This window comes from Eleutherodactylus coqui, chromosome 5 (genome assembly GCF_035609145.1).
Source record: "Eleutherodactylus coqui strain aEleCoq1 chromosome 5, aEleCoq1.hap1, whole genome shotgun sequence".
Classification (NCBI taxonomy): domain Eukaryota; kingdom Metazoa; phylum Chordata; class Amphibia; order Anura; family Eleutherodactylidae; genus Eleutherodactylus; species Eleutherodactylus coqui.
In genome coordinates this window covers 163032885-163042995 of record NC_089841.1, presented here as the reverse complement: position 1 = coordinate 163042995, position 10111 = coordinate 163032885, and the positions used below count along the sequence as shown (strand labels likewise).

At 47.0% G+C, this 10111-nt stretch overlaps 1 protein-coding gene across 1 annotated transcript; it reads right to left on the bottom strand.

The window, feature by feature from the left end:
- Positions 1–9712, bottom strand: GUCD1 (guanylyl cyclase domain containing 1). Its single transcript, XM_066603574.1, has 6 exons — positions 9517–9712; positions 8120–8204; positions 5903–6068; positions 3394–3485; positions 1526–1767; positions 1–1449 (listed from the first exon to the last, which is right to left on the bottom strand). Exons 1-6 carry the CDS (start codon positions 9593–9595, stop codon positions 1358–1360), a joined length of 756 nt encoding a protein of 251 aa, XP_066459671.1. The 5' UTR covers positions 9596–9712; the 3' UTR covers positions 1–1357.
- Between the last annotated feature and the right edge of the window lie 399 nt (positions 9713–10111).

Genomic DNA, 10111 nt, shown 5'->3' with positions numbered 1-10111 from the left:
TATGTAGAAAAGCTTTTATTTACATGTATGATGCCCTTATAGTCACTGCATTTAAAATAAAGAGTGGAAAGTAAATGTCTTTCACTCCATACCGTACCTCAATGGTCATCTAGAAATGTACACATTACTCCTATTTATACAACCTAGCTGAAGTCATGCCATTCACTGAACATCTGTATGGCAGATTAAGACATTAGTGGCGCCCATGCGCTCGTCAGAAACACGGTAGGCTTATCAAGGGGATACATATAGTGCAGAATGTCCATCTGCTCTGGAAGGGGAAAGGTGTAGCGACAATAACAGGCGAGCCTTACCGTTATAGAACAAGCAAGCTCACATCATGGGAGCGCAGAAGACTATAGTGCAATGTGCATAAAAATCCCTATCCCCTTACCAATTCAAGTGATATTCGCTGTTAGGAGTGTCACAGATCGCATAACCTTGGGAAATCAATTACACAAAAACCTGAGACCCCCCCATCTGTAGGCTAGTGATGAGAAATGATGGAAACCTGCTCAATCATTGGCAGTCTAATGGATTAATCTAGATTCAGCAGATAAGTAGCATCAACTGAGTTAAAGAGAACCTGTCATAACCTTAAACTAAGTTATGGTGCTGTTCAGGGAGGTAATAGGGAACCAGGTGATGTATTTTTTTTAAACGCACCCGCTCCGTGGAGTTTCCCGATAAAATCCATGCACAGCACAAAAATCTGTCTTCTCACTGACATGGGTGCACTGTCCCATTACAAGTCTGTGGGAGAGCCTGTGCACTGTAGTTTCACACTATGCGCAGACTTCTCCAGGGAACACCACAAAAATGGGATTCCGTGAGAAAAAAAAAAAAGTCTCCCGGCCTCCCCGAGCAGCACCACAACTTAGTTTATGATGCTGTTGGAAGCAGACAGGTTCCCTTTAAGTTCTTTTTTGTTTCAATATTAAAGCAAGACCCTTATAAAACTATGTGCCAAATCTGATGTGGAAGCACTTGTTCTGCCTGCACTGAACCCAGTCTCCCATCTTGTTGTAGTCGTTCTGGGACAAAAACCATGACCACCCGTGTTCTGCACATTCCTTTGACCATGTAGTGTACCTTTCCAACCATGTCCTCCCCTGATTGTAATGAGGCCAACATCTCACTTACCATATTCACTGCGTAACTTAATAGACTATAAACTCCCTCTGTTAGTGGATCGACTGACTCGTCTCTAGGTGGCCAGTGAATCCACCCATCATCCACTTTCTTTTGACTGTAAACTTTATATATAGAAGTGTCTCTGTAGTGCACAGGCTGCAGAGGTTGCTCTGCATAGAAGGAGCTTCAGGAAGAATCTATCTGTTTCTTGACAAGCTACAGGTCAGCTGTCCACATAGATAAAGAGGATATCCTCATCTGTACCATAACTACTACGGGCTTCTTCAAAGTTGGTGATGCTTGTCCGACACAATCCTAGATTAAAAGATACTGTTATGGTAACGAGCTGAATGTTAATCATTTAACGAGAGTTAAAAGTAAAGGTACTCACTATCTGCATATCCAGGATTATTGTAGAAAAGGCTTCCAGAGGATTTGTTGTAGCCGCAAAGCACAATAAAGTGGCCCTGATATTCGCTGCTCTTGCAGAAACACTTTTGCCCAATCGGAAGAAAACAGCAGTATTTAACGCGGCTAGGACAGAGGTCACATAGGAGCAGAACAGCATTTACCAGTACAATGGCCACGTGTCCCTGGGAAAGGTGGTCTTGTAGTTCTTGTATTGTTACGCTTCTGCAAACATAGAACACATATCAGAATTTTGTAATAAATTCTACATTTTAGCATTGAGATTTCTGTACCTTCTGTAGAGGGTATAGGATGATTGTTAAATACACCATGGAACAAAAGTAAAGTGTTTTTGCCTCCAGCAACCAGCCCCCATTTTTAGAGGCTCTTTTACTATGGACTACTATTCCACGTGTTCCTTGAGTGATTTCGGGCGACTGTCAGCCAGTGACCACACGGTCCCCCGATAGGGCACTGAGCAAGAACTCAGTTTCAGCTCACTGAAAAAGGAAAGACTGCTGAGCAGCTTCTGAATGTAAACAGGAGTCACTGAGTTTTTGAGAAATAGCCCGTTTGTAACGAATGGTGGTGGGCTGGAATGATCCCGCTCCGCCTCCATTCACTTGAATGACTACTGCTCCTGTGTAAAGCGCAAGGGAGGTAAGTGCCCGACAGCTCTACCAGCAGCTATGTGTCTGACTGTCATACTGTGTAACGATGTACCTGCAGGAAATGTTGGCAATCATTCTGTGTGGGTGAGGAATCAGGAGTCTCAGGGGTTAACGTTGCCTTTTACTCACAAATCCTGCTTCCAATCACCAATACTATATATTACAGGGCTCAGTTCCCTCCATCAGAGCGGGAAGCAGGAATCACCTGACTTGCTCGGTTCAAAGGGGTTTTCCAGGTTTGTGAAAATATGTCAAATAGTTTGCATGTGTGTTAAAATAACAAACACGACATTCGCCTTTCAAATTCCCTGCTGCTCCTGCGGAAACGTTATCCTTACTGACGTCACTGTGGCAGCCACAGATTGGTTGATGCAGTCACGTTTTGGGGTGGGACGAGTAGCGGATTTGGCAGGTAAGTAAATCATGTTTTGTTACCGTAACACAGTTTGCCTTTTCTGTATATAATAATCTTTATTCATATAGTGCCAACTTATACCGTAGCGGTTTTGAGGCACATGGGGAACAAAAACAATACGAAAATTACACAAAGTACAAAAGTTAGATGTGGTATTCAAATATTTGGAAACAAAGGGGGTGGGGTGATACAGAAGGGAGAGGGGCAGGCGGCAGAACAAGGGGGAACCAGCAATGCGATAACGTGATATACAGTTTTTAGGACACAAACAGGGTGAGGGTAGTACAGGAGGTATGGGGCAGGAAGGGTACATCATAGGCAAAAGTGGGAAGCCATAGGGAGGGGCAGGAGGCGTATTGTGGGAGTCTACATCAGGAGGTATGCTTCTTTGAACAGAAGGGAAGCGATGTACGGTGGCGCGGCGCCGTGGAGACCATCGTGGTTGGGGGTGAGAAGTTTGAATTGAGTTCTGTAGTAGATGGGCAGCCAGTGCAGGGACTGGCATAGTGCAGAGGCGTATGAGAAGCAGCTGGATAGGAAGAGGAGTCTGGCTGCCGCATTTAGTGTGGATTGGAGAGGGGAGAGTCTGGTGCGGGGAAGGCTGATGAGCAGCGAGTTGCAGTATGCTTGAAAACCCATTTAATGCACACAAGGATTCTAGAGTATATTCAAGTTTTCATTTTTAGGCTTACAATATGCTTGCATTTCCTGGAATCATGACATGTGTATATAATCATGGAAAAGTAAGAAAAAAAAGTCCCATACCTTTTCTCTACATTAACACCGTGAGCTTTGGCTTGGGCAAATAATTGGTTTACCCTGTTCTCCTCTGCATCAAAATGTTTCCTGTAGAAAGACTATGCAGAAACAAACATCCACCCATTACTCCGCATCAAACTTTATGCTACACAGACCATCACAAGATCATTTATTTAACAGTAAGTTATCTAAAACTAAGGCCTCAAACAGGTGCTTTTTAAGCATCGCGCTAATTGCGTTATAACACTCCCACTGTTTTCAATGGGAGCCGCTCAGACAGCCACTCGATCGCAGTGCTTTTCAGCACCGTCATTTTCAAGCGCTGTCTGTTCTATTTTTGATGAGGAGTTGTACAAACCATCGTCGACCGCAGCGTCGCTGTAGATGAAAACTAATGTAAGACGCAGCAAATCGCTGTGATTTAAATTGCGGCGCTCACCACAACACGTGTGAGGGAGGCCTTAGAAATGTATATATGGAAGCTGAACACTCCAACAAAACTAGAGATGACAAACAGTCTATGTGCTGTGCGCATCAGTGCAGCGGTGCCAGGCTGCAGGGCATCAAGGCAATGTCACGGGAATGACTTTGCCAAGTACCAGGACTGAAACTTTTCATCACTAATCAAGTAAATTCCCAAACACGGCTCTGAGAAGTTTCAGAAGCATTTATTTCTTACTTTTATCACTATTGTCTTTAGATTCACAAATCGAAATAAAGAGCCTAAATGGGGATACATTTTTGGACAAGGAATCCCGTCTGCGGCTTACAAATATACGGCATTACTGCAAATAATCTTCCCGATTTGAAACACTAAGAACTCACATTTAGTGACACTCCGATATTTGTTATCAATGGAACCTAACTCAAGAATTTTCGTTTAGCAAAACTGTCTACCAGTAAAAAGTCCCTGTCCACGGCAACCAATCACAGTGCGTTTTACCTCAGCAGCTTGAGAAATGAAAGCTGCGCTGTGATTGGTTGCTATGGGAAACAAGAATAGTCTTACTTTTAGATAGTTTTGCCAAATCAGGACCAAAGAGTTTTATTCTACTGTAGCCATCGGTAAGGGAATATGAGACACAATGGATGCCAATGAAGGCAGGAGAGAGTTTTACGCCCATGAATTTCAGATTCACCAGTCTGTAAATAGTGTGCAACATCATTTTTGAGCAAAGTTGATGAAGATCCCCCAATGGGCACACAATTCGTAAGTGGGACTCTGATCTTAAGAATAAAGGTTGCATCTGTAAGTAAAAATCATCCGGCCGTCCTCCAGTAAGCGTGGAAACAGTGAAGCGCGTCCGTGCAAGTTTCACCTGAAGTCCTCAGAAAACCACCAGCAGAGCAAGCAGAGATTTGGACGTCCTGCAGACGACTGTGTGGAAGATTCGGCGTAAACGTTTGTGATGTTATTCCTACCGATTGTAATTGTTACCTGCCCTGAAACCGGACGACAAAGCGAAGCGACGGTCTTTCTGCGAGAGTATGCCAACTGTAATGGAAACCGATGGTGTCATGGAGTCTTTAATGATGAAGCCGCCTTCTTCCTTTCAGGCACGTAACAGCAGAATCTAGGGAGGGAAACTCACATGTCTACATGGAGCGTATGTGCAACTGCCCCAAAGTGAGTGTGTTTTGCGCTATAACCTGTAGGACAGTGTACGGCCCCTTCTTTTGCCATGAAAAAACAATCACAGGGCTTTTGTACATGGACGCTACAGGTATGAAATGCAAAGCTGGAGAAAAAAATTAAATGGCGTGCGTAGGCAGAATGGGAAAACGCGTTTCAGGGTCACACCGCTTCATCAGTTTAGCTGGTTTAAATATACAGACAGTTGGAGAACCAAGCATGTAAAAGGTCCCAAATATTAAGGGGAATCCCAAAAAGCGCTGTATGGAGCCAGGCGAACAGGACCAGAGAAGCGCCACAGATATGGATACTGCTGGAACAGGAAGTATCTGGTTTCATCTTACAGCAGGACTACATGCCCCCCTTACCACCATACATGATCTGTGAGTACACATCACAGAAGCCATTGCATTAAATGTGAGGCGCTACAACGTATATAATAGGAACTTGTCTACAGGCTCCATGTGTGCTAAGTGACAGAGGGGGCTCAGGTTGATCACCTCTGATGTGGAAACCATTTTTGATGTTGTACAACAAAACAGTGAGTTTCTGCTTCCATCAATGTCAAATTCATGTATCTGAGTGTCATTAAATGAGAATTATGAGCGTTTCAAATCTGCAAGCTCATTTGTAATAACCCAGTACACGACAGGAAGGACACTTCCTACTTTGTAGGTTTACTGACTGATCTGCAGTGTTGGGTATATCCATTGGTTTACAGTTCAGCTCTGTAGACCTGCGGTCGAGTCAGGACACTCATCCATATCACAGGCACATAAATGTGCCCATATGACGCTCATGAGAAACTGTCCTTACGGAGGACTTCATAACCCCCAAAATGTAAATCATTTCATAATAATAGGCGAAACATAAGTGTCATACTTGGTTCTTGTATCCTTTGTCTACCCCCAAGGTCTGAGTGCAGAACTGGTGCTGTACCCTGAAGTGGTGCATTAGATAAGCCAGGTCAATAGTCCAAATACTTTTAGTCAGCTGGAGCTCCTGCATTGCATTCTGGAACTCGTCTTCATTCAGGAGATTGAGGTACCTACAAAGTAAGGAATAGCGAAGGCTGGAAGTAGAGAAGGATTTACACCAAACTAATCCCATTTTGCTACATCTAGCAGCTCTGTAGAGGTTATAACATGAAGACATTTTTAAAGCTTATTTACCATTTAGTATTAATTATTTTGTCCGTTGGTAATAAGAACTCGTCAGTGGAAATCCACTAATACGTTGGGTGGCAGGAGAACATTTTATAGGCACTGCGCTCCAGCAGCCAAAGACTCATGCCGATGTAGGAAACGTTACTACACAGATGCTGCAAACTCTGGGAGAACCTCCAGGAACATTGACTCTTTATTTTACTGTGATTGTTAGGGGTCTGACTATTTAAATTGGAGATTTTGCATTTGTCTTATTTAGATATATTTGGTACATAACTGTCACTAAAGGTATATTTTAACCTCTTAGTGACAATTAATTTTAGCCTTAAAGAGGTTGTTAGAGTTTTTTTTTTTTTAGTTAAGAACTGTAATATCCTTTTTTTTTTTTTGAACAAATACCGTACATCCTAATTAGTAATGGCGTTTAAACAGGTTTGCCAGGACTGAAAAAATAGAATAAGCCTTACTCACCTCCTTAAACTGTTCCCCCAAGCCCAGTGCAGGAGGCCCGATGCCCAGCACGCCAACCCTGAAAGAAGCTGCAGCAGGCATTGCGCACGTGACCACTCAGCCAATCGCAGACTGAATGGCACATACCAGGATCAGCAGTGGGAATAGGGGCTCCATTTAGGGAGGTTAGTATAGCTTAATTTAAGATATATTACATTCCCTGGCCAAACCCCTGATTGCTCCAGAACGGTTGTTGATGCAGGGACTATTCTGATTGGAGTCAGGAAGGAGTTTTTTCCCCCTAAAAATTAGCTTCCACCTTACTGGTTTTTTTTTTTTTGCCTTCCTCTGCACAACATTGGTGGTAAGGGGTTGAACTGGATGGACATGTGTTTTTTTCCAGCCTTACATACTATGCTAAGCGGCTTTTATACGGTACAATTATCATTTGGATTCCTGCGATCCAGCGAGAATCTGAACGACCATCATTTAGTGTGAATGCACGCAGCAACCGAACGACAATCTATGAGTCATTCACTCCTCATTCACTGTTCAGTTTTTGCATGTAAAAGACTGAATGACGTATCGTTCTGTGTAAACAGGCAGTCATTCATGAACAATCCCCGGCCCGCTCCGCCTCCATTCACTACCGCGCCGCCATTAAAGGGGTTGTCCCGCGGCAGCAAGTGGGTCTATACACTTCTGTATGGCCATATTAATGCACTTTGTAATGTACATTGTGCATTAATTATGAGCCATACAGAAGTTATAAGAAGTTTTATACTTACCTGCTCCGTTGCTGGCATCCTCGTTTCCATGGAGCCGACTAATTTTCGGCGTCTAATGGCCAAATTAGCCGCGCTTGCGCAGTCCGGGTCTTCTTCTTTTCTCAATGGGCCGCTCGTGCAGGATGCCGGCTCCGTGTAGCTCCGCCCTGTCACGTGCCGATTCCAGCCAATCAGGAGGCTGGAATCGGCAATGGACTGCACAGAAGCCCTGCGGTCCACCGAGGGAGAAGAATCCGGCGGCCATCTTCAACCGGTAGGTAAGAAGTCACTGGAGCGCGGGGATTCAGGTAAGCGCTGTGCGTTTTTTTTTTTTAAGTCCCTGCATCGGGTTTGTCTCGCGCCGAACGGGGGGGGGGTTGAAAATAAAACAAAAAAAACGTTTCGGCGCGGGACAACCCCTTTAAGTCAGTGATACGCCTTCCTGTCTAAAAGCATCTGTTGCCCAGCAGATTGTCCCGCTTGCTACATCTGTGTCTAGCTGTACATTCAAACACAGATTGCTGTTGGCATTTTGCTGGAGGCAAAAGGAGCCTCCTCCCTTTAGAAGACGCCAGCTACTACCCAACATTGTGCTACATGGGTTAAACAGGACAGCCATGTGGGCATGCAGCGATGTACGGCTTCACCCATAAGGGAAGGAGTTAAAGTAAATGTGGCAGGAATCACACATGTAGTTTTTGTGGCAGTTTACTTACTGCAATACCATGCGGGCACACGCCAAGCCACAATCCCAGTGGTAGGACTGCTGGATGAGGGGCACCTTCAGCTGGACGTGATCTCCTAAAATACAAAAGGATACGTTAAATACTCCGCCAACACTAAAGGAAGCGATCTGCAATAATACACTGTGTACTGCGGTCGTACTGCCGCTCACTGACACTGTCACCCCTTAGCACAAGAGGGAGTACGCACCTGTCTTCCAGTGGCAGGGGGTGTATGCTGCAGGCAACCTCCACACATGGTGGGTGTTGGCCGTCTGACAGCCGACTACAGCAGCCGCAATTGAAGATAACTGATCGCCCCCGTTAGCCATTTAGATGCCACTATCAATTCTGAAAGAAGGCGCAGCTTCCTGTCATCGGAACAGCTTGCCTGCGACGAGATTGCAGGATGCCAGTCAGGTGTCATGGCAGCCTTGTGCTGCCACGTATTTCTGCCCATTATGCCCTGCTTGTGGCACAACGTAGGCCGCCTGCACACGGGCGGATTTGCATTGCAGAACCCGGAGATGGTGTCCAACCCTGTATTCTGTAGCAAATCCAGCCATGACCGCGGGTACAGCCATGACGGCGCGGTCACTGCGGCGCGCGGGTCACAGCCATGACGGCGCGGTCACTGCGGCGCGCGGGTCACAGCCATGACGGCGCGGTCACTGCGGCGCGCGGGTCACAGCCATGACGGCGCGGTCACTGCGGCGCGCGGGTCACAGCCATGACGGCGCGGTCACTGCGGCGCGCGGGTCACAGCCATGACGGCGCGGTCACTGCGGCGCGCGGGTCACAGCCATGACGGCGCTGTCACTTGAATATGGGGGTGCAGATGTGGAAATGCAGGCAGCAAGAGACACGGGGAGGAGTGTTACAGATGAGACAATGTCGTGCGGGAAGGAGGGGACGTTACGGATGTGACAGTACAGTCAGCAGAAATGGGGGTACGGATATAACGGTGTAGTCAGTGGGGGACATAGGGGACTACAGACGCGACGGCGCGGTGACCTGAGGAGAGAGGGGACTACAGACGCGACGGCGCAATGATTGGGGCTACAGACACGATTGGTGAGGTGACTGGGGCAGTGAGCGGCGGTACGGACGAGGCGGCGCGGTGGGCGGCGGTACGGACAAGGTGGCACTGCCGGTACGGACGAGGCGGCACCGCCGCGACCCGGTGGAGGGGGATACTGGCGCCACAACGGAGGGGGGATTCCGGCGTGACGGTGCAGTGAGCGGAGGAGGGGGGTACAGACGTAACGGCGTGGTGACCCGGTGAGGGGGTACAGATGTGGCGGTACAGCACTGGTCGTTGTCCTACTTTAGGACTACAGTCACCATAGTTACAGGAGGCCATAAGGGGCTGTGCAGGAAGCAGTACTGACGGTTGTCGGCGTGCCTGGAGCCCGGGGACTGCAGGGCGGCCTTGTCGGCTTCCGTATCGTTGGTTCCTGGACTCTTCATGACGGTATGCGGTTATCCGGGAGCCTCGGAGTCCCTCATACCGGACTAACAGCGGCGTCTCCCCCAAGTATCCGGGGCGGAGCTGCACAGCAGAGAGGAATCCCCGGCCGGATGTGTCACAGCGCCCCCTGCCGCATGCGTCAGAGACCGCGGGCGGGGCCTGACTGAAGCATCGTGTGTCATCAGGGCGGTGATGTCGGCGGTTATCGCGACTTGCGGGCAGTTAATAGAATCAGAGGCGATAATATACAGTAGATGGCGGCCGCCTCGTAGAGTCTTCGACGTGATTAACCCCTTAAGGACATGGTCCATTTTGGCCATAAAGACGCAGTGATTTGGGGGGGGATTTTTATCTCCACCTTACAAAAGCCTTAGTTTTTTATTTTTCCGTCGCCATGGCGTACCAAGGGCTTGTTTTTTTGCGGGGCAAACGGTAGTTTTTATTGGTGCCATTTTTGGGCACATATAATATATTGTAAAAGCTTTTATTGTTTTTTTGGAGGAGAGAAAATCCAT

Coding starts and splice junctions, on each gene's coding strand:
- GUCD1 (XM_066603574.1), bottom strand. CDS start 9,595: ATGAAGAGTCCAGGAACCAACGATACGGAAGCCGACAAGGCCGCCCTG. Junction 6,069..8,119: donor TGTGCCCGCATGGTATTGCA/GTAAGTAAACTG, acceptor CTTACTTTGTAG/GTACCTCAATCTCCTGAATG. Junction 1,450..1,525: donor TAATCCTGGATATGCAGATA/GTGAGTACCTTT, acceptor CTTTTAATCTAG/GATTGTGTCGGACAAGCATC.